This window comes from Callithrix jacchus, chromosome 9, assembly GCF_049354715.1.
Source record: "Callithrix jacchus isolate 240 chromosome 9, calJac240_pri, whole genome shotgun sequence".
Classification (NCBI taxonomy): Eukaryota; Metazoa; Chordata; class Mammalia; order Primates; family Cebidae; genus Callithrix; species Callithrix jacchus.
In genome coordinates, this window is record NC_133510.1 from 23,488,918 (window position 1) to 23,513,009 (window position 24,092).

The window sequence follows — 24,092 nt, forward strand, 5'->3', positions numbered from 1 at the left end:
GATGATGACTCTCTGTGGAGTTTATCTTCAGCAAGATCACTATGAATAGTACCCAGTGCTTTCTGCGTCCCAGAGAAAGCACTGAGTATAGAAATCCTTGTATTGTAGAAAGTTGTGCTACAATTTGGGCTTGAGAACCCCTGCAATCCCCCATCTTCTATTGTGTCACCTTTTATCTGCCTCTCACAGGAAAGGTGGTATCTGAGTCTGTCTCCCTGGAGGTCCCGGAAGACGTTGTTCCTGACTCGACCAAGGCTTATGTTACTGTTCTGGGTAAGCAGATTCTTGGCTCAACGAGGAAAAGGCGGGTGGAGGCTGGAAAGGTGTGGAGTGGGGCGGGACATGTGGACCCATCTGGAGAGCATGACTAATAACAAGTGACAAAGAAAAAGAGCGTATTTTATATAGGAGGGAAATAGAGTGGAGGCAACAGTACAGCTGGGGTTAGACTTGTAGTCTAGTTAAAAATGGAAAGGAGTCAGGGTAGGAAGAAGTTAAGGTCTCTGAAGGGTGATACGAAATTAGGTTTAGGTAATCTATAAATTGGGTGAAAGGACGACAGAATATTTGCAGCAACCGTTTTTAAAAATGAGGAATTTGGGTATCGTTTAGGGAAGATGCAACCATATTTACAATAGGCAGCACACTTACTGTCTTGGAGAGAAAGTGGTTTGAAAAGCATGAACTTAAAAATCATATCTGGGCTGGGGGCAGTGTCTCACACCTGTAATCCCATCACTTTGGGAGGCTGAGACGGGCAGATCACCTGAGGTCAGATGTTCGAGACCAGCCTGGCCAACATGGTGAAAACCCGTCTCTACTAAAAATACCAAAATTAACCAGGTGTAGTGGTGGGCACTGGTAATCTCAGCTACTCAGGAGGCTGAGACAGGAGCGTCGCTTGAATCTGGGGGACTGAGGTTGCAGTGAGCCGAGATCGCGCCACTGCACTCCAGCCTAGGTGATAGAGCAAGACTCCATCTCAAAAAAAACCATATCTAACCTTCATTTAATAGCCACATGACCTTGAATGAGTTAGGGAACAGGTCTGAGCATTCTTTCCTCTTCAGTAAAACAGTGATAATAACCTACCTCTCAGACTGGTGTCAAGATTAAATGCAATATAAAGTTCCCAGCACAACCTCTAGCATGTAGTTGGAGCCCTGTGAATGTTAGGTTCTTTCTTTACTCCCTCACCCTCTATTGAGATCCTTTGCAGTCGCAATTTCTCTGTTTTGTCTATTTTATTTGAAGTCTGATCTAGCGCTTGTCCTATTGTATTAGAGTTCACTGTCTATGTCTGTCTTCCACACTGTGTTGGGGGCGCCTGAAGAGGAAGGGCCACATCTTTTTCTTTTTTTGTTCCTAGTACAGTTCCTGCAGCGTAGTTGACATTTATAGATTTGAATTGAGCTCGTGGGCTGCAATGTAGATGTTAATGAGTCACATATGTCAGGCTCACTGGCTTGGTAAGAATATGAAGAGGTCAGTAGGCAACTTGGAAAAGAGAGTCAGGATTGTGTGTTGTAGAGAAACTTGGTGATTTGGAGGGTGATGAATACATATGGAGTGGTAGAGGAACTTAGAGATTGAGCCTAAGTGTTATAAGTTTTGCCACATCACTCATCAGCTCAGTGACATGCCTTTTTTTTCTTTTTTTTTTTGAGACGGAGTCTCGATGTTGTTACCCAGACTGGAGTGCAATGGTGCGATCTCGGCTCACCGCAACCTCCACCTCCTGGGTTCAGGCAATTCTCCTGCCTCAGCCTCCCTAGTAGCTGGGATTCCAGGCGCACGCCACCATGCCCAGCTAATTTTTGTATTTTTAGTAGAGACGGGGTTTCACCTTGTTGACCAGGATGGTCTCGATCTCTTGACCTCGTGATCCACCCGCCTTAGCCTCCCAAAGTGCTGGGATTATAGGCGTGAGCCACCGCGCCCGGCAGTGAATGTCTTTTTAAAAGCCCTTGGCTGGGTGTGGTGGCTCATGCCTGTAATCTCAGCACTTTGGGAAGCTGAGGTGGGCAGGTCACCTGAGGTCGGGAGTTCAAGACCAGTCTGGTCAACATAGAGAAACCCTGTCTCTACTAAAAATGTAAAATTACCTGGGCATGGTGACGCATGCCTGTAATCCCAGCTACTTGGGACACTGATGCTGGAGAATCGCTTGAACCTGGGAGGTGGAGGTTGCGGTGAGCTGAGATCTCACCACTGCACTCCAACCTGGGCAACAAAAGCAAAACTGTCTCAAATAAATAAATAAATAAATAAATGCCCTGAACTCTCCTAGATAGCCTATGCCCCTCTCTTTGTCCTCTAGCACCTCATACATACCCAGTATGATATTGTACTACTGTATAAAATTGTTTATAATGAATACAATTGTAATGTATTGCAATTGTTTGCTCCTCTGTGAGTTCTTTGAGGGTAGAGACTGAGTTTGATTTACTGTTGACTTCCCAGGGCACATAGTAGGTACTTACTACAATGATAGCTAATACATGTTTGTTGAATGAATGATGATAACTGTTCGAGGGTTCCTTCTTCTCTCTACCGCCACCTTCTCTCTCACCTTTTGGATTCAGGAGACATTATGGGCACAGCCCTGCAGAACCTAGATGGTCTGGTGCAGATGCCCAGTGGCTGTGGCGAGCAGAACATGGTCTTGTTCGCTCCCATCATCTATGTCTTGCAGTACCTGGAGAAGGCAGGACTGCTGACTGAGAAAATCAAGTCTCGGGCGGTGGGTTTCCTGGAGATAGGTAAGTTGGTTCAATCTTTCTTTCTTGGACACTCTCCTCCTCTAAGCCCTATGCCAGATGGATAAGAGACAGGGAATTCCAGCCCCTGAAGTGTCCATATCCTTGAAAATCATGGTGGTGTTTTTTGTAGTTGTCACTGTGATCACATTTGGTTTCCCAGGGTACCAGAAGGAGCTGATGTACAAACACAGCAATGGCTCCTACAGTGCCTTTGGGGAGCGGGATGGAAATGGAAACACATGGTAATATCACCCAATTCCCAATGAGAGCTGTACTCCAGCGTGTAATTCCTGAGTTTTCCGGAACGATTCCACTACCTCTCCCTTAAGCCCAGTCCTCCTTGCACTCAGTCTTCTAACTCTTTAGTACTGTTAATTTCACCCTCATGTATGGTCAGTTCCTCACTCCTCTCCCTGAGCTGTGCCTCCCCTGTTCGTGTCCTCATTAGTGCCCCTTGATTAATGCCTCCCTTTTCTAGGCCTGCCATGGCGTATGTTCCCTCAGCTACCCTTCTGGAAGCATACCCCAAATAAATGAAAAAAATGATGGCACCCTCACCTAGAAATTCCCCTTCATGCCACATTTCCCTCTTTACCCATGCAGGCTAACAGCCTTTGTCACAAAATGCTTTGGCCAAGCTCAGAAATTCATCTTCATTGATCCCAAGAATATCCAGGATGCTCTCAAGTGGATGGCAGGAAACCAGCTTCCCAGCGGCTGCTATGCCAACGTGGGAGAGCTCTTTCACACAGCCATGAAGGTGCGGATCTGTCCGGGGGCCTGCAGCTGACCACGGTCTAGAAGGATATACCTCTGACCAAGGTCATACCTCTGACCAAGAAGAAGCAAAAGAGTGCTGGCCTGGGAGTCAGTTTTCTTCTGGTCTCCACCGTGGCTCTGGATGACCATGATCATAATGCTTAACCAGTCTGGGCCTCAGTTTTCGTGTCTGTAGAATGAGAATACAGGTGAAGGTTGGGTGCGGTGGCTGATGCCTATAATCCCAGCACTTTGGGAGGTCAAGGAGGGTGGATCGTTTGAGCCCAGGAGTTCCAGACCACGCTGGGCAACATGGTGAAACCCCATCTCTACAAAAAACATATGAAAAATTAACCAGGCATGTTGGTTCACGCCTGCTACTTGGGTGGTAGAAGCGGGAGGATCACTTGACCCTAGGGGGTTAGCCTGCAGTGAGCCATGACTGTGCTACTGCACCCCAGCCAGGGAGACAGAGTGAGACACTGTCTCAAAAAAAAAAAAAAAAAAAAAAAAGAGAGAGAGAGGGAGAATGTGAACTGAAACATGGTTCTCAAAGTATAGTTCCCAGATAAGGAGCATAAGCATCACCTGGGAACTTGTTGGAAGTGTGAATTCTGACTCCCAGCCCACAACCTACCGAATGAGAAGCTCTGGAAGAGTAGGCCAGAAATTTGTGGGTGGTTTTTTTTTTTTTTTTTGAGATGGAGTTTCACTCTTGTTGCCCAGGCTGGAGTGCAGTGGTGCACTCTCGGCTCACTGCAACCTCCCCCTCCCGGGTTCAAGTGATTCTCCTGCCTCAGCCTCCTGAGTAGCTGGGATTATAGACATGCGCTATCACACCCGGCTAATTTTCTATTTTTAGTAGAGACGGGGTTTCTCCATATTGGTCAACCTCAGGTGATTCACCTGCCTTGGCCTCCCAAAGGGCTGGGATTACAGGCATGAGCTACCATGCCCAGCCTGAAATTTGTGTTTTAACGAGCCGTCTGGATGATTCTGATACACACTGAAATTTGAGACTACTGGACTAAAAGATCTCTGGGCCTCTTACTATGTCACCAAATCCATATGGGAAAGCCACTTCCTGTGGTAGGGACTAGTTGGCAGCCCAGTGTCTTTTATGAGAAGTTTACTCTACTGGGCACTGTTCTCGGCACTTGTTTTATTTGATATTATTTAGTGGTTACAACAAATCAACGAGCTAGGTATTGGCGTGCCATTATTAATCCCACTTTACAGGTGAAGAAACTAAGGCATGGAAACTAAGTAACTTGCCCAAGGTGCATGCTAATAAGTGGCAGGTCTGAGATTTGAAGCACAGCGGTTGCACTCCAGAGGCACTGCTCTCCTGCTCACATTGCCTGTACTTGTCCCAAACACAGGGCGAGGTGTAGATCCTGCAGGATAAGTTGTTCAATTCAGAACACATCAGTGCAAGAAAGACTTGTATAAACTTTTCTAGAGAAATCACTTACATTATTATTCCAGGGCAAGGACTATAAATCCTGAGCATTGAAGAAAAATTCTCTTTATAGGATTCATTAGTCTCCCTCTGTGGGATCTTATCAGTTTCTCCTAAGACTTCATCTTCTTCTCTTATGAGGTACAAGACAGGACTTAACTAGAACAAGATCCCAGGGGTATTTTTCCTTCCTTCTTTCTTTTTTTTGGGAAAAGAGTCTCACTCTGTTGCACAGGCTGGAGTGCTGCTGCGCAGTCCCGGCTTACTGCAACCTCCGCCTCCTGGGTTCAAGTGATCCTCAGCCTCCTGAGTAGCTAGGACTACAGGCATGTGCCACCACACCCAACTAATTTTTGTGTTTTTAGTAGTGATGGGGTTTCCCCATGTTGGCCAGGCTGGTCTTGAACCCCTGGCCTTGAGTGGTCCACCTGCCTTGACCTCCCGAAGTGCTGCAAATTACAGGCGTGACCCACCACATCTGGCCTCTTCCTTCTTTCTCATGAGAGCAGGCCTGTTCATTGAGAAATCCATTCTCTGTGTAGCCAAGTTTAGTGTTTTGGCACATGAGCTCCACAGTTAAATGTTCTGAGTTCAAACCCTAGTCCTGCTGCAGATGAGCCATGTAACTGTAAGCAAGCTACTTAATCTTTTTATTTATATACTTTTTTTTTGAGACAGGGTCTCACTCTGTCACCCAGGCTGAAGTGCAGTGACACGATCATGGCTCACTGCAGACTTGACCTCCCCAGGCTCAGATGATCCTCCTACTTCAGCTTCCTGAATAGCTGGGACCACAGGTGGTCGCACATACCACCACAGCTGGCTAATTTTTGTATGTTTTGTAGAGATGGGCTTTACCATATTGTCCAGGCTGGCCTCAAACTTGTGAGCTCAAGTGATCCTCCCTCTACCTTGGCCTCAAGCTGGGATAATAGGCATGAGCCACGACATCTGGCCACAAGCTTTGAATCTTGTTATGTGTTTGTTTTTTTTATCTCCAGAATGAGAATAATAATTTGATTAGTTATTTTAAAATTTTGCTTTAATATTTCTGTGAAAGGCAATAAGCGGGGAAGGTCTCATTTTAATCTCCCCCAGAGAAGGGCTGGGCACTGTGCTGCGTGAGGGGAGCCGCATGTGAGGAGGCTCAGATGCAGTGATGCGGCAGATTCTCTCCCTATTCCTCCCTCCTTTTTTTTTTTTTTTTCTGAGACAGAGTCTCGCTCTCTCGCCCAGGCTAGAGTGCAGTGGCGTGATCTCAGCTCACTGCAACCTCCACCTCCCAGGTTCAAGCAATTCTCCTGCGTCAGCCTCCCTAGTAGCTGGGACTACAGGCGCATGCTGCCACACCCGGCTAATTTTTTGTATTTTAGTAGATGGGGTTTCACCGTGTTGCCCAGGTTGATCTCGAACTCCTGAGTTCAAGCAATTCACCTGCCTCCGCCTCCCAAAATACTGGGAGTACAGGTGTGAACCAGCATGCCCAGCCCCTTATTCCTCCCTTCTTTAATGCCCTTCCTAATTCCTTCTCTTGGGTTTCTTAAACACCCACTCAGTTGAAGTCCTCATGCTACCACCTGCAGGCTGTTTAAAGCTGTGCAGTTACTGAAGTCCAGCTTGTTCCCTCTTTGTGTGTTCTGGACGCTTGGAGCTGCAGAAAGCCTGTGGAAATGAGAGCTTTCTCTTTTTAAAAATAATGCATCCATTCAGAGGGGATGCCATTTTGCAATCTGCACATGATTCTTGTAGGTGCTGCCTGCTGCCCTGACTCACTCTCTCCGTTTTCCTCTAGGGTGGTGTTGACGATGAAGTTTCCTTGACTGCGTATGTCACGGCTGCATTGCTGGAGATGGGAAAGGCCATAGATGTGAGTTCTCTTGGCTCCTTCTCTTGACACCCTTCTTCTCATGCCTATTCCTAGAGACAGTCACCCATCTTTTTCCCTAGTCACCCTTTTAAGGTCAAGAGATATAAGATGATTTCCTTATTACTTCCCATTTTCTAAGGAATGCCTTATAAGTTATGGCCTTCATCTTCACTTTTTAGGACCCAATGGTGAGTCAGGGTCTACAGTGTCTCAGGAATTCGGTCACCTCCACCACCAACCTCTACACACAGGCCCTGCTGACTTACATTTTCTCCCTGGCTGGGGAAATGGACGTGAGAAACATTCTCCTTAAGCAGTTAGATCAACAGGCTATCATCTCAGGTATGTTGGTCCTGTTAAGAGTTTTTTGAAATTGTGAACATAAACTGTGAGTTATCTATAATCTCCTTGGTATCCTCTGTCCCATACATGTACTCTAGGATTCATTTTAGTAACAGTTGTTAAATCATAAAATGATTGTTGGGAGGTTTGTGAGAAACACCAGCAAGTGCCCAAAGGGCATTTTTATACTTTTAACCTGAAGGGAAACTACATGGAGGAAGCTAGTCAGAAAATCTGTTGGCATTGTGGAATCACCCTTTTGGAGATCTTTGAAAGCTCTTTGATGTAGGACCACTTTCAATTTTTTTTTTTTTTTTTTTTTTTTTTTGGCGGAGTTTTGCTCTTGTTACCCAGGCTGGAGTGCAATGGCGCGATCTCGGCTCACCGCAACCTCCACCTCCTGGGTTCAGGCAATTCTCCCACCTCAGCCTCCTGAGTAGCTGGGATTACAGGCACGTGCCACCATGCCCAGCTAATTTTTTGTATTTTTAATAGAAACGGGGTTTCACCATGTTGACCAGGATGGTCTCGATCTCTTGGCCTCGTGATCCACCCGTCTCGGCCTCCCAAAGTGCTGGGATTACAGGCGTGAGCCACCGTGCCCAGCCTAATTTTTTTTTTTGATATGGAATCTTGCTTTGTTGCCCAGGATGGAGTAGAGTGGTGGGATCTCAGCTCACTGCAACCTCTGCCTCCCGGGTTCAAGCAATTCTCCTGCCTCAGCCTCCCGAGTAGCTGGGATTACAGGCATGCACCACCACGCCTGGCTAATTTTTTGTATCTTTAGTAGAGACAGGGTTTCACCATCTTGGCCAGGCTGGTCTCAAACTCCTGACCTTGTGATCCACCTGCCTTGGCCTCCCAAAATGCTGAGATTACAGGCATGAACCGCTGTGCCCAGCTTTAAATATTTTTTAAACTTTTGTTTCACTTTTTACTTTTTGAGATAGAGTCTTGCTCTGTTGCCCTGGCTGGAGTGCAATGGTGCAATCTCAGCTCACTGCAACCTCCACCTCCTTGGTTCAAGTGATTCTCCTGCCTCAGCCTCCTGAGTAGCTGGGATAACAGGCACCTATCACCACATCTGGCTAATTTTTGTATTTTTACTTATATTTGTAATTTTGGGGTTTCACTATGTTGGCCAGGCTGGTCTCGAACTCCTGACCTCAAGTGATCCGCCCCCCTCGGCCTCCCAAAGTACTGAGACTACAAACGTGAGCCACTGTGCCCGGCCTGGACCACTTTAAATATATTTAGACTACTATTTGAAGTTATGACAGATCTTGTAAATAAGATATTACTGCCTTTCTTGTATCTGGCTGTATATTTAAAATTATTCTTCCAGGCAGAAATTCAGTCTCAGCCTTCATTAATATGAGTGTCATGGCTCAACTGTCTTCTCATATGGGCTCAGGGTAGCTTTTTTTTTTGTGTGTAAACAACTCCAGTCGTAGAATATGTGTCTGAGACAATGGGTTAAATATACCTGTTCCATTGTATATTGATTTATTGTGATGATCTCTCTTCCATTATCTTGTATTGCAAGCTCACATGTCTTCTGCTACATTCTTCCAATTAGATTGCCTTCTGTGGTTACTTATTATCTCTAAAATTCTGTTTAATTAGTCTTTAACTTACACCCTTCCCATTTCCATTTGTTCTTTTATTGTTTCTTCAAGTTATCAGTTATCTGTCATCTTGGCTGTCACAGAGCTTTCTTTTGGTCTCATATTCTGTTGGATTGCCTTCCAAGCATATTTCATGTTGTTGGCCTCATTAGCATTTCTTCATGGTTTCTCAGAATTCTTACATATACTCTGCCATTTTTGTTCTACTTAAAATGTTAAATCTTTGATGAAATAAAATAAATGCTGAAAAATTCATAAAACTGTAAGCCAATGGGGGCTGGGCATGGTGGCACCTGCCTGTAATCCCAGCTACTCAGGAGGCTGAGGCAGGAGAATGGCCTGAACCCAGGAGGCGGAGGTTGCGGTGACCTGAGATCGCGCCATTGCACTTCAGCCTGGGTAAAAGAGCGAAACTCCGTCTCAAAACAAAACAAAACGAAACTGTAAGCCAAAAAAAAATTGCCCCCAAACACAGAGATTCTTATAAGAAGCTTCTATTTACCTACTTCCATTAGAATCAGAACTGATAAATTAACAAAGGTGGTTTTCATGTAATGGCTGGAGGCAGGAACATTTATTGATGTTTCTAGCTTTACACACCCACACACACATGCATCCTTGCATTTACATCAAGGTCAATTAATCAGCTAAATCTGAGAAGTCGTTTTCTACTTATATTTAATTCTCAGTTGGTGCTTTCTCTGCTCTAAGATGCTGCATTTACAAAGAGACTACGGGAAAGCCAGTTCCTTCTAAGGCCATCCGAGTTACATTTCTTTTTCCATAGGAGAATCCATTCACTGGAGCCAGAAACCTACTCAGTCATTGAATGCCAGCCCTTGGTCTGAGCCTGCGGCTCTAGATGTGGAACTCACAGCATATGCATTGTTGGCTCAGCTTACCAAGCCCAGCCTGACTCAAAAAGAGATAGCCAAGGCCACTAGCATAGTGGCTTGGTTGGCCAAGCAACGCAATGCATATGGAGGCTTCTCTTCTACTCAGGTAAACAGCCTGCTCTCCTACTGCCGCTTATCAGATAGGATTAGATCCTGTGTGGAGCTAGAGAAAAACATACTGTCCTTGCCCTCTCGATCCAGGGTCTTAGAGAAAGAGGAAAAACCTGTGACAAATATAAATGAATATTAATAAAAATGAGTTATATGAGCACCTGCATAGTATCAGATGCACTTAATTTTCTTTTTTTGTAGAGTGTGAAACATTGGGGCCAGGCGCAGTGGCTCACACCTGTAATCCCAGCACTTTGGGAGGCTGAGGCAGGTGGATCACCTGAGGTCAGGAGTTCAAGACCAATCTGACCAACATGGAGAAACCCCATCTCTACTAAAAATATAAAATTAGCTGGGTGTGGTGGTGTGTGCCTGTAGTCCCAGCTAATTTGAAAGCTGAATTCAATCTATTAAAATGTGTTCTAGACTGAATGTTTGGCAAAAATGTTAAAAGCACCAAGTTTGAATATGGTAATGACCTAATTGAAATGTTAAAAAATTATAGGGTACTATGCTTCCCTGTTTCAGGGAAATTTGTGGCCAAAGATCAGAAAAGACTCCTTTCTTCTTGCTTGCTCCTAAATAATTAAAATACATAATAATCTTTTTGGAAAGCCGTGGTGAAATGTTTAGAACTCTCAGTGACAGGTATATGTCAGAATCATTTTTCTTTTCTTTTTTTTTTCTGAGACGGAGTCTCTCTCCTTCCCTTAGGCTGGAGTGCAATGGCATGATCTTGGCTCACTGCAACCTCCACCTCCTGGTTCCAACCATTCTACTCCCTCAGCCTCCTGAATAGCTGGGATTAAGTGCCATCATGCCTGGCTAATTTTTGTGATTTTTAGTAGAGACAGGGTTTCACCATGTTGGCCAGGCTTGTCTTGAACTCCTGACCTCAGGTGATTACCTGCCTCGGCCTCCCACAGTGCTGGGATTACAGGTGTGAGCCACTGTGCCCAGCCAGAATCATTTTTCAGTGAAATCCTTGGCTATCACAAGAAGTCATATATCACATATCACCTACACTGGTTTTTCAGCTGACAGTGAGGTCCCTTTCTTTGAATTGTTTCCATATGCTCAAACAGTAAAAAACCTCCCTGGCTCAATCCACAAAGGATAAACAAAAATTGTTTGTAGATGGTCAAGCTGCACCGATAAAACTTGTTCCCAGCTTTGCCGGGGTTGGTGACCTGTCTTCTTGTTTTGCACAACAGTGACAATGTCAAAATAAGACTGTCTTTTTCATTTTTGAGATGAAGAAATAGGGGTTCTTTTGGTAATAGATACTTTACACAGTGTCAAGCACGTAGACATTTTCATAATGTAGAGCAAGATATGACAATTTTGAACACTTCACTAATTTTTCTTTCCCCTTGTAATTTAGATGAATTGTGTTTTCAGAATGAAGCAGTTCAAACTTCACCGTACCATGCTCACTTAGTGACAGCTTACCTGTCTTACTCCCAGAGAAATAAAAGATCGTCACATGGTATAATGGCTAAGAGGCTGGCCTGCAAGGCAGGACTTTCCTAGGGTCCCTGATACTCCTTCCAAGTGTGATGTAAAAGATCGTTACATAGCTAAATTACATCATAGATTGCAATTTCTAGGGCTATCAAGTTACTACTGTTTCCTCCCCAAATAAGGAAGCTCTAAAACGAACAGTTATCCACTTGCTTGTAGCAATAACTCATTCTGAAGTTGTTTGATTGCTGAATATGAATTTGTTAGGTTAACCAAGTAAGCCACGGATGTTTGGTAGTACCTTGTTGATGGTGATTTTCTATAAAAGCATGCTACTGTGATTTCTATGTCAGCTTCTCCAGAGGAGATGGGTAGAGTTCTCTAAATACTTAGAGAAGGCATCATACAAGCTGACTAACATCAACCAGATGTGTGGGTTATAGAGTTGTTCAAGGTTAATTCCAATGGCTCACAAAATGGTGAGTATATGTTTGGTTGTTTCCCTCAGGATACTGTAGTTGCTCTCCAAGCTCTTGCCAAATATGCCACTACTGCCTACATGCCATCTGAGGACATCAGTCTGGCTGTAAAATCCACTGAGAATTTCCAGCGCACATTCAACATACATTCAGCCAACAGATTGGTATTTCAGCAGGAGACTCTGCCCAATGTCCCTGGAATGTACATGTTGGAAGCCTCAGGCCAGGGCTGTGTCTATGTACAGGTAAGTAGAGATCCATGACAATGAGTGTACACTGGGAAGGAGAGTCTGAGGGCATCTTCCCCTTATGCCTTTTCTCTTTCTCACTTGTAAGAAAAGTAGTTTGAGGGACTGACGCGGTGGCTCATGCCTGTGATCCCAACACTTGGGGAGGCCAAGGCGAGCGGATGATTTGAGGTCAGGAATTTGAGACCAGCCTGGCCACCATGGTGAAACTCCGTCTCTACTAAAATACGAAAATCAGCCAGGCATGGTAGCAGGCACCTGTGATCCCAGCTATTTGGGGGTCTGAGGCAGGAGAATGGCTGGAACCCAGGAGGCGGAGGTTGCAGTGAGCCAAGATTGCGCCATTACACTCCAGCCTAGGCAACAAGAGTGAACTTCCATCTAAAAAAAAAAAAAGAAAAGAAAAGTAGTTTGAACTGTACAATCTTTAAAATTTTTTCCAACTCTGATTTGGGTATCTATTTCTTCCTACCAGACGGTGTTGAAATACAATATTCTCCCTCCTAAAAATATGAAGACCTTTACTCTTAGCGTGGAAATGGGAAAAGCTAGATGTGAGCAATTGACTTCACCTCGATCCTTGACTCTCACCATCCATACCAGGTGAGGAAAGCTGGGGTGCTGGTGGCTGGGGGAGCACCTGGTCATAGGAACTGAGCTGGGACACGTGTGTCTATGTGTGTATGTGTTGGGGATGCAGCGTGCACTGAAATAATAGGCTCACATGTGTTTTCTTCTTCCTGGTCTCAGTTACGTGGGGAGCCGCAGCTCTTCCAATATGGCTATAGTGGAAGTGAAGATGCTCTCTGGGTTCAATCCCATGGAGGGCACCAGTCAGTCAGTAAGTTACTTCTGTTTTCTTCATTTATCTAACTGTGAGGGGACCTAACATTATAATAAAAAAACAACTGGTAAAATGGACATCATGGCATGTGTGTGTATACACACACGTGTATACATGGCATGTATGTATGTACACTTGTAAGAAATATATGTATGTATATGTATGTATACTTGTAAGAAAAGTAGTTTTCATACATCTATATAGCATCCATATATATATGCATATAGAAATACATATATGCCAAATATGCCACTACTGCCTACGTGACATCTGAGGTCAACCTGGCTATAAAATCAGCTGAAAATTTTCAGCACACATTCAATGTACAGTAGGTCAACAGACTGGTATTTCAGCAAGAGACTCTGCCCAGTGTGTGTGTGTGTGTGTGTGTGTGTGTGTGTGTGTGTGTTGGGGATGCAGTGTGCATGGAAATAATAGGCTCATACGTGTTTTCACATATACACATATATGTGTGTATACATACACATACACAAACTCATGATTGGATTATTTAAATGGGCTGCAAGGGTGCAGCAGATATATGACATGCAACTTGTAATAGTCTTGGTTCCCTTTTCCTGCCTTTCCACAGTATGTCTTGTTTTCTTGATCATGGCAGAGCTTTGGAAGACTAACCTAGGGGATAGGGAAGACTCTAGCTCTTAGTGCCTTTTTTTCTCCCTTTCTTATTCAGCTTCTCCAGCAACCCCTGGTGAAGAAGGTTGAATTTGGAACAGACACACTTAACATTTACTTGATTGAGGTAGGTATTCAGGAATTAGATCAAAGAGCTGGATTGCTTATGTGTCTTCACGACCTCCCTTCTCATCTGCATATACAGTGTCACACACATGGGAATGAGCGGCCTGGGAGTGAGTCCACACCATTCCATGAGTTCTGCCGCCATGCTGGTATACTGTAAAATACCCCATTGTGCCTCTAGCGGAGCCCTGTCCAACAGACCTGTGATGTGAGCCATTTACATCATTTAAAAATGTCTGGTAGCCACATTTCAAAGTAGATAAACAGAGATAAACAGATGAAATTAGATTTAATGGCATATTTTATGCAAGCATATACACCCTAAATATCTCCATTTTATCATATAATTACTATACAGAAGTATTAATGAGACAGCTACATTTTCTTTTCTGTACCACACCTTTGAAATCCAGTGTGTACTTTACCCTGTCAGCGCATCTCAATTCTGACTGGCCTCATTTCAAGTGCTCAATAGCCACAAACGGCATTGCAACTCTAGAGTATAACCAGCTATAGTGGTTAATAGCAGAAGCTCTGAAGCCAGACTACCTGGGCTGCAATCTTGGTTCTAGCATTGACTGTGTAACTGGACAAGTTGTTGAAAGTTAGCTATAGGGCCGGGTGCAGTGGCTTATGCTTGTAATCCCAGCACTTTGGGAGCCCGAGGCCAGCAGATCATGAGATCAGGAGTTTGAGACCAACGTGGCCAACACAGTGAAACCCCATTGCTACTAAAAATATAAAAATTAGCTGGACATCGTGATAGGTGCCTGTAATCCCAGCTACTCATGAGCCTGAGGCAGGAGAATCACTTGAACCCGGGAGGCGGAGGTTGGAGTGAGCCAAGATCGTGCCACTGCACTCCAGCCTGGGCGACAGAGCTAGACTTCGTCTCAAAAAAAAAAAAAAGAAAAAAGTTAGCTGCAAAATGTGTGTGGGTAGTGATCAAAGTAGTTATCTGCCTCTTAGAATTATAGAAAAAAACTAAATTATTTAAGACATGTAGGCCGGGCGCGGTGGCTCACGCCTATAATCCCAGCACTTTGGGAGGCCAAGGCAGGTGGATCACGAGGTCAAGAGATCGAGATCATCCTGGTCAACATGGTGAAACCCCGTCTCTACTAAAAATACAAAAATTAGCTGGGCATGGTGGCGCGCGCCTGTAGTTCCAGCTACTCAGGAGGCTAAGGCAGGAGAAATGCTTGAACCCAGAAGGCGGAGGTTGCGGTGAGCCGAGATCGTGCCATTGCACTCCAGTGAAACTCCTTCTAAAAAAAAAAAAGACATGTAAAAGTATTTAGAACTGTACCTGGTATAGAGTAAGCCCTCATTACTCTATAGCTATTTGTATCATTTTAATATTAATATTAATTAGACATTGTATATAACCTTTTATTTTAACAAAACAAGAAGTTCCCAAGGGCTAGCAATGTTCTAAAAATTGCTACCATGCACCTTTTCGTGAAATTTCACTCCACACAAGGAACAAAGTTATCCTTATTGTATATAAGCAACAGACAAGAATATCCCAAATCAGAACGTACTGTTGTTAGTAATGTCCGTTTCCAACCCCCTGCCCACCCACCAACGCAATCAGCTAACTGTGTTCCAGGGAGCCAGGGTTTTGTCATGTTGTGGGAGTCTTGTATGGTTTCTTGTGAGACAGCTCAGGTTAGTTTATCAGTCATTACCCTGTAATCATGATGCTGCAGTTTAAAACTTTGCAAAGTTTATGATGCTTTCATACAGGACTTGTTCAAGTCTTACAGCAATCCCCCTTAGACATAAGGAGACTGAGATTTGGAGAGAGAGTGGCTTGTCCGAGTCAGACCATCTGTCAGTGTCTGAGGCAGGGGCGGAACACAGGAAGTCCGATTTCCACGACACTATGCCCTGAGACGCAATGAACTGCTCCTCAGTGTGTCCTGTCAAATCTGCCAATTGGCTTCTATTTGAGGCATCAGGTCTAATGATCTAAAAGCCAGTACTAGTGATTGTATCTGTGTTCATTTCCTCTTTTCTGTGTATCTTCTCCCTTGTGTTCTTGATCAGTTTCACCAGAGGATGACCTTATTCACATTTATAGTCTTCCTTATTTTTGGATGAACCTATACTATAAATGTTCCTCTAGGTACATGCCATCCCTGTCCCACAATCTCAGACAAGCGGTGTTTTCATTGTCTATCAGTTCTTTCTTATTTATTTATTTATTAAAGAAAAAAATATTTTTATTTTATAAAGACAGGGTTTCACCATGTTGGCCAGGGTGGTCTTGAACTCCTGACCTCAGGTGATCCACCCACCTTGGCCTCCCAAAGTGCTGGGATTACAGGCATGAGCCACCGCACCCGGCCCTAACTATTTCTTAATGTGTTGGGAAACACATGAATTTTAAAGCCATCCTTTTATTCCTGATGTCTAATTTTGTTGCATTATGGTCTGAGAAGACAGTCTTCATGATCTTGATCGCCTGGAATGAGCTCAAGTTTCTTTCATGACCAATTCCATGACTATTTTTGCTAGTGTTCAGTGTGCGCTCCAAAAGAAAGTCTTTTTCTTTTCTCTTGGGTCTGGATTCTGATCTAGAAGTCTGAGATCACTATTTCTGTTGTTCATGTGTGTGATAACTCTGCTTATTTTTCTGCTTGATTTAACAATTTCTGAAAAGGGTGTGTTAAAATATCCAATTTTGATGGTGTTTGTTTGTTTTGTATTTTTTGGTAGAGATGGGGTTTCACCATGTAGGCCAGGCTGGTCTTGAACACCTGACCTCAAGTGATCCACCTGCCTTGGCCTCCCAAAGTGCTGGAGTTATATGCATGAGCCACCAATTATATTTGATTTATCCATTTATCCATATATTTCTGCCAGTTGTTTCCTGATATATTTGAGACTACATAATTAGATATATATGCTATGAACATATCTTCTTAAATTTTCTTTATACTATCCTTTCTTCATTACTATATATGTGTATATATTTATATCATATACTTTTGCCTTAGATTTCTACACCAGGTGCGCGTGCGCGCATGTGCGCGCGCGTGCACACACACACACACACACACACACACACTTTTTTGCCCTTGCCTTGCATGCCATTTAGCCAGATATTAAAACTGCTATCCCAGCTTTCTTTTGGTTCATTTTAGTCGTTTGCTTTAATCCTTTACGGTAACCAAATGATAGAAAAGAACAGTGATTCTAAAAATTCTTCGTTTCAGGACCCCTTTATACTCTTAGTTTACTGAGGACCTCAAACAGCTTTTGGTGAAGTGGGTTTTAGCTATTGATCTTTATCATATTAGAAATTAAAGCAGACAATCTTAAAATATTTAATTAATTTTAAAATGATAATCAACTCATTACATCTTGATATAAATGACATTTTATGAAAATAACTATTTTCCAAAATAAAAAAAATAAGAACAGTGACATTGTTTTGCTTTTTTGCTTTAATGTCTGGCTTAATCAAAAAGAATACAATTTTCCTATTTACTTCTACATTCAAACAGATACAATATTACCTACAAAGTAGCCTCTGATAACTTTCCTTTATACTTGTTTTATTTTTTATTTTTTAAATCTCTCTCTCCAGAAAAAAACAACCTGCTGTATACTTGTAAAAGAATAAGAGTGAGGGGAAAAAAATCAACAAATAATGTCTTAATATCATTCTGAAAGAGTTCTGGCCTCTCAGATACTCTAATGCAGTCTCATCCCTGGGGTGGGGAGGTCCCTCAACCACACTTTGAGAAGCACTATGCTTGAAGAACTTTGGAAGTCTCTTCTAATTAGGCATTAATAGCTCTATATATCTAAATTTATAATATAATATTCTTTTATCTTTTTTTTTTTTTTTTTGAGACAGGGTCTCACTCTGTTGCCCACACTAGAGTGCAGTGGCCTGATCTTGGATCTCTGCAATCTCCATCTCCCGGGTTCAAATGATCCTCCCACCTCAGCCTCCCAACTGACTGGGATTTATTTTCTTGTTATATTAAATTAAATTAACCTATACAATTGTCTTAGATTTTCCGTTTACTAATTTCTTCAACAAATACTTACTGAGCAACCAACATATGCCAGTTACTTTTCTAAGTGATGGAGATGTAGCAATGAAAACAACAGACACAATACCTGGCCTAATAGAGCTGATATTCTAGTGAAGAGACAAAAAATATTCAAGTTTTTAAAAATCACATGTATATGTGTATACGCACACTTTTTTTTTTCAGTAGTAACAAATGCTATGCAGCATAAGGGAATACAGAATGCTGGTGGGGCAGGCCAGGGATGTGAGTGTTTTAAAATAAGGTCTTCAAGGAAAGCATCTTAGTAGCAAAACCAACAAGGGGCATAGAACCGTTAGAGTAAAATGCAAGTCTCTGTTTCTTTGGCCACTTTGACAAATTTAGTGGAGGAACCATAGGTCAGAGCGGACCATGAACGAAGGGAACCAGTTCACAAGAGGGCCAGAGAGCTGTCGGATACTAAGAAGAAAGAGCCAGGAAGTCAGCAAGAGGCAATGTCTTTAAGATTGTCATAGGGCAGAAGGTGTAGGTAGAGGGTTTCAGACATTTTTTTTTAATTAAAATTTATTTTTTATTTTTAGATGGACTCCTTCTCTCTTTCCCAGGTGGAGTGCAGTGGTGCCATCTTGGCTCACTGCAACCTCCACCTCCTCCCAGGTTCAAGAGATTCTTCTGCCTCAGCCTCCTGAGTAGCTGGGATTACAGGTGCCAGCCACCATTCCCAGCTAATTTTTATATTTTTAGTAGAGACAGGGTTTCTCTATGTTGGCCAGGCTGGTCTCCAACTCCTGACCTCAGGTAATCCACCCGCCTCTGCCTCCCAAAGTGCTGGGATTACAGTCATGAGCCACTGTACCAGACGACAAATTTTTTAATTTTTAAATTTATTTTATTTTATTTTTGAGATGGAGTCTTGCTCTGTCACCCAGGCTGGAGTGCAGTGGTGCGTGCCACCACATCCCACTAATTTTTGTATTTTTAGTAGAGATGGGGTTTCACCATGTTGGTCAGGCTGGTCTTCTACTCCTGACCTTGTGATCTGCGCGTCCCAAAGTGCTGGGATTACAGGCGTGAGCCACTGAGCCTGGCCATTTTTTTCTGAGATGGAGTCTTAATCTGTCTCCCAGGCTAGAGTGCTGTGGCACAATCTCAGCTCACTGCAACCTCTGCCTCCTGGGTTCCAACAATTCTCCTGCCTGTGTGTGCCACCACGCCCCACTAATTTTTGTATTTTTAGTAGAGACAGTGTTTCACCTTGTTTGCCAGGATGGTCTCGATGTCCTGACCTTGTGATCCACCCATCTTGGCCTCCTAACGTGCTGGAATTGCAGCCGTGAGCCAGCGCGTCGGGCCTAGTTTCAGGAAATCTGCATGAAGACAGCAAGGGTCTTTTAACTCCACATTACACAGAGTGTAATTTTCATTTTAGTTCTAAGGTACTGTTTCATCTGTCTTCCCCACAGCTCACTAAGAACACTCAGACTTATACCTTCACCATCAGCCAAAGTGTGTTGGTCACCAACTTGAAACCAGCAGCCATCAAGGTCTATGACTACTACCTACCAGGTGAGGGCTGGCCTGAAATGAGAGCTGAGAAATAACCTGCATCTTCCAACTTACTTCTGCCTCATTCTTTGTCGCTTCTCTCTCGATTTTACAAATACTCCTTCCCAAGCCAAGTAGCACATAATTAAATTATAAATCTCCTAAAACATTTTAATTCAATTGTATTGCATTTTTAAGATTTGTATGCTAGAGACATTTTATATAATGTGGTCCTTAGACCAAGAAGAGAATAATGTGAATGAACCATTGTTCTATTTCTATTATTTTTACTATGAATAATAATTTGTCATAATGTACAAATATTAGTGATTGAAACGGTTTTGTAATTCTGAATATGCTCATAACCTGTAGAGATTCTCCGGAAAAGACTAAAGCCGTAGCTTTTATGATCCATTTTTCCCTCTAAATATAGGAGGCCCTCAAAGTAATAATACGTTTTATTTCATTTTACAGATGAACAGGCAACAATTCAGTATTCTGATCCCTGTGAATGAGGTAAGTCCAGGGAGAAAAGTGTGAAGTTATGGGTTAGAGTGGCAGAAGTTAAGAGGACCCTCTTTTGACTTATTGTTATTGTCTTCTTTTTCTTTCTTTTCTTTTTTTTTTTTTGAGAGTCTTGCTGTTTCGCCCAGGCTGGAGTGCCTTGGTGGAGGTTGAGTGGCTCACCTCCCAGATTCTAGTGATTCTCCTACCTCAGCCTCCTGAGTTGCTGGGATTATAGGTGCCCACCATAACTTAGCCTCTTTCATTTTTGGATTTTTAGTAGAGACAGGGTTTCACTATGTTGACCAGGCTGGTCTCGAACTCCTGACTTCAGGTGATCTGCTCACCTTGGCATCCCAAAGTGCTGGGATTACAGGCATGAGCCATCACTCTCAGCCTGTTACTGTCTTTTGGAAGCTTGCTTTTTATAGAAAGCGAGCTTCTTTTTTATTGTCATAAACACCTTTTTTTTGGTTTGTTTTTGAAACAGAATCTGGCTCTGTTGTCCAGGCTGGAGTGCAGTGGCATGAACTCAGCTCACTGCAGCATCTGCTTCCCAAGTTCAAGCAATTCTTGTGCCTCAGCCTCCTGAAGAGCTGGGATTATAGGCATGTGCCACCACACCAAGCTAATTTTTTTTGTATTCTTAATAGAGATGGGGTTTTACCATATTGGCCAGGCTGGTCTCAAACTCCTGGCCTCAGGTAATACACCTACCTCGACCTCCCGAAGTGCTGGGATTACAGGCGTGAGTCATTGTGCCCGGCCTGTCCTAAACCCTTGAAAATAGTTTACATCAGAAAAGCCTAAGCTTGGTATTAAAACAATACTTTTTTCTATCAGATTGAAATAGATTGATTTTTCCTAATATTTTTACATAATACATCTTTGTTATATGAAAATACTAAGATGAAAGTAAAGGTTACCTAATTCTACACCTGTACGATAATGCTATTAATAATCCAATTGTGCATTTGTGAGGTTTCTGTTTTGTTTTGTTTTTCATAGAGAGAGGTCAAGTATCCTCTATAAATGTAATGAGTTTCTGGGTATCACAATGTCTTCTTCTATTTTTTGTTTGTTTGATTGTTTGCCTTTCAGGATAGAAGCTGGAAAGAGACTCAGTCCTCTGTGACATTACTGGAGGGTGGAACATTCTTCTGTCTGTTGAAGCAGAACTCATTCGATCAAATCATTTAATTTCTCTGACTAGTAAATGGGTAACAGATGAATATGTCTGAATCTCAGCTATAATACTTTCTACTTCCTTCACAGGGAGATGGGATAGGAACAATCACACAGAGGAGGCATTACATGGGGAAGGTCATAGGGGGAAGAAAGGTGGTTAGCCATTTTGTTTAGCCATTTGTTTGGCCAGAGAGGAGACAGTGGTAGAGGGTGAACCAGGGAAGATAAGAATGTCTTCCTAGACAAAACGTGGTGGCTCATGCCTGTAATCCCAGCACTTTGGGAGTGCGAGGTGGGCAGATCACTTGAGGTCAGGAGTTCGAGACCAGCCTGGCCAACATGGTGAAACCCCATTTCTACTAAAAATACAAAAATTAGCTGGATATGGTAGCATGTGCCTGTAATCTTAGCTACTTAGGAGGCTGAGACAGGAGAATCGCTTCAACCCTGGAAGTAGAGGTTACAGTGAGCCAAGATTGCACTACTGCACTCCAGCCTGGGCAACAAACAGAGACTATCTCAAAATAAAATAATAATAATGTTTTTCTGGAGTTTAAGTCTATGGGAAAATGTGATTTCAGGCTTTGGGAACTGGCTAAAAAAATAAAATTGGAAAAGAAAATCTGTGCTTTAGTTCTATACATATTTCTTTGGATACCAAAAGTTCTTTTAAAGATGATGATTATCCTTTCCCAAAAACTCACAAGGTGGCTTCTTCCTTAAACTTTTTCAACCCAGACTTCTCAAAGAATCATCTTAAAGATGTGGGGAGAGGTTAGAATAGATAATTTTAATTATGGGGCTGTGCTCATCCAGCCCGCTGCTGCAGGGCAAACAGTGATTGATTACAAGAAAAGTGGCTGGCCAGAATGCCCTCTCTCTTGGTTTCTCTTCTGCATGATTCTCCCAGCCTTTCCCCACATGGGATATCTATGACTGTGCAGACACTTCCTCAGAGCAATGCTTTTGTTTTGAAAACAGGTTTGGAGGCAAAGAAATAAGAGAAGTAAGATGAATGATATTTAACAGAAAAGATTCTCTAGGCAATTATACCGTTTTATCCTGAGTATCCACTGGATTCATTGTTTTCATTCATTCCTGGATTATAAATTCTGACTGAAAAGTCAGGGAAAATAAGTGGATAATACAAAAACAGAAAATGACAGATGGGACCTACTTAAACCAAAGAGCTTCTGCACGGCAAAAGAAACTACCAGCAGAGTAAACAGATAGCCTACGGAATAGGAGAAAATATTCACAAACTATGCCTCCAACAAAGGACTAATACCCAGAATCTATAAGAAACAAACAAATCAACAAGAAAAACAAATAATCCCATTAAAAAGTGGGCGTACCAGCCTGGCCAAGATGATGAAACCCCATTTCTACTAAAAATACAAAAATTAGCCAGGTGCGGTGTCATGTGCCTGTAATCCCAGCTACTTAGGAGGCTGAAGCAGGAGAATCGCTTGTACCGGGGAGACAGAGGTTGCAGTGAGCTGAGATAGCGCCACTGCACTCTAGCCTGGGCAACAGAGCAAGACTTTATCTCAAAAAATAAAAATAAACAAGTGGGCAAAGAGCGTGAGCAGAGACTTCTCAAAAGAATAGTACAAGTGGGCAGTAAACATATGAAACAATGCTCAATATCTCCAATCATCAGAGAAATGCAAAATCAAAACCACAATGAGATACCGTCTCACTAATTAGAATGACTGTTATCAAAGTCAGAAAATAATAGATGTTGGCAAGGTAGCAGAGAAAAGGGAACACTGACATACTGTTGGGAATGTAAATTAGTTCAGCCACTGTGGAAAGCAGTTTGGAGTTTTCTCAAATAATTAGAAATAGAATTACCATTCAACCCATCAATCTCACTACTGGGTATATACCCAAAGGGAAATAAATCTTTCTACCAAAAGGAAACTTGCACTTGTACATTTATCACAACACCATTCACAATATCAAAGACACAGATCAACCTAGATATCCATCAATGGTGGACTGGATAAAGAAAATGTGGTACACATATACCATGGAATACTATGCAGCCATAAAAAAAGAATGCAATCAGCCCAGTGCAGTGGCTCACATCTGTAATCCGAGCACTTCAGGAAGCCCAGGCTGGGGTGGGGAGGGGGTCACCTGAGGTCAGGAGTTTGAGACCAGCCTGGCCAACATGGCAAAACCTCATCTCTACTAAAAATACAACCAGCCGGGTGCAGTGGCTCAAGCCTGTAATCCCAGCACTTTGGGAGGCCGAGGCGGGTGGATCACGAGGTCAAGAGATCGAGACCATCCTGGTCAACATGGTGAAACCCCGTCTCTACTAAACATACAAAAAATTAGCTGGGCATTGGTGGCGCGTGCCTGTAATCCCAGCTACTCAGGAGGCTGAGGCAGGAGAATTGCCTGAACCCAGGAGGCGGAGGTTGCAGTGAGCCGAGATCGCGCCATTGCACTCCAGCCTGGGTAACAAGAGCGAAACTCTGTCTCAAAAAAAAAAAAAATACAAACAATTAGCTGGGCATGGTGGCAGGCACCTGTAATCCTAGCTACTCATGAGAGTGAGGCAGGAGAATCGCTTGAACCCGGGAGGTGGAGGTTGCAGTGAGCCGAGATCACACCATTACACTCCAGCCTGGGTGAGAAGAGCAAAGCTCGGTCTCAAAATGGATGAATAAATGAATGAATGAATTCATAAATAAATAAAATGTAATAATGTCCTTTGCAGCAACATGGATGCAGCTGAAAGCCATTATCCTAAGTGAGTGAATGCAGAAACAGAAAACCAAATACTGCATGTTCTCACTTATAAGTTGGAGCTAAACATGGTGTTCACATAGACACAAAGATAGGAACAATAAACACTGGACATTCCAAAAGTGGGGAGGGAGGAAAGAGGGCAAGGGTTGAAACCTACCTTCAGGTACTGTGTTCACTATTTGGGCAATGGGATCACTAGCTGAAACCTCAGCATCATGCAATATACCCATGTAACAAAACATGCATATTTACCCCCGAATCTAAACCTGCATATGTACCTCCTGACCTTAAAATAAAAAAGGCCAGGTGTGGTGGCTCACACTTGTAACCCCAGCCCTTTGGTAAGTGAAGGTGGGTGGCTCACTTGAGTTCTGAGTCTGAGACCAACCTGGGCAACATGGCAAAACTCCATCTCTACCAAAAATACAAAA

General features: G+C 43.1%; 1 protein-coding gene across 4 annotated transcripts in view; it reads left to right on the forward strand.

The window, feature by feature from the left end:
* The window catches only part of A2ML1 (alpha-2-macroglobulin like 1), a 56,342-nt gene extending 34,825 nt beyond the window's left edge, over positions 1–21,517 (forward strand). For all 4 annotated transcript variants that reach the window (XM_009003559.6, XM_054238125.2, XM_035255688.3 and 1 more), the window contains 14 exons: positions 190–273; positions 2,586–2,762; positions 2,923–3,004; positions 3,366–3,522; positions 6,776–6,850; positions 7,030–7,192; positions 9,608–9,822; positions 11,800–12,015; positions 12,494–12,621; positions 12,769–12,859; positions 13,557–13,625; positions 19,122–19,224; positions 19,678–19,719; positions 20,809–21,517. In XM_009003559.6, coding sequence (XP_009001807.5) covers positions 190–273; positions 2,586–2,762; positions 2,923–3,004; positions 3,366–3,522; positions 6,776–6,850; positions 7,030–7,192; positions 9,608–9,822; positions 11,800–12,015; positions 12,494–12,621; positions 12,769–12,859; positions 13,557–13,625; positions 19,122–19,224; positions 19,678–19,718 — 1,601 coding nt within the window. In that variant the 3' untranslated portion in view covers position 19,719; positions 20,809–21,517. The remainder of the gene's footprint in view (positions 1–189; positions 274–2,585; positions 2,763–2,922; positions 3,005–3,365; positions 3,523–6,775; positions 6,851–7,029; positions 7,193–9,607; positions 9,823–11,799; positions 12,016–12,493; positions 12,622–12,768; positions 12,860–13,556; positions 13,626–19,121; positions 19,225–19,677; positions 19,720–20,808) is intronic.
* The last annotated feature ends 2,575 nt before the right edge of the window (positions 21,518–24,092 follow it).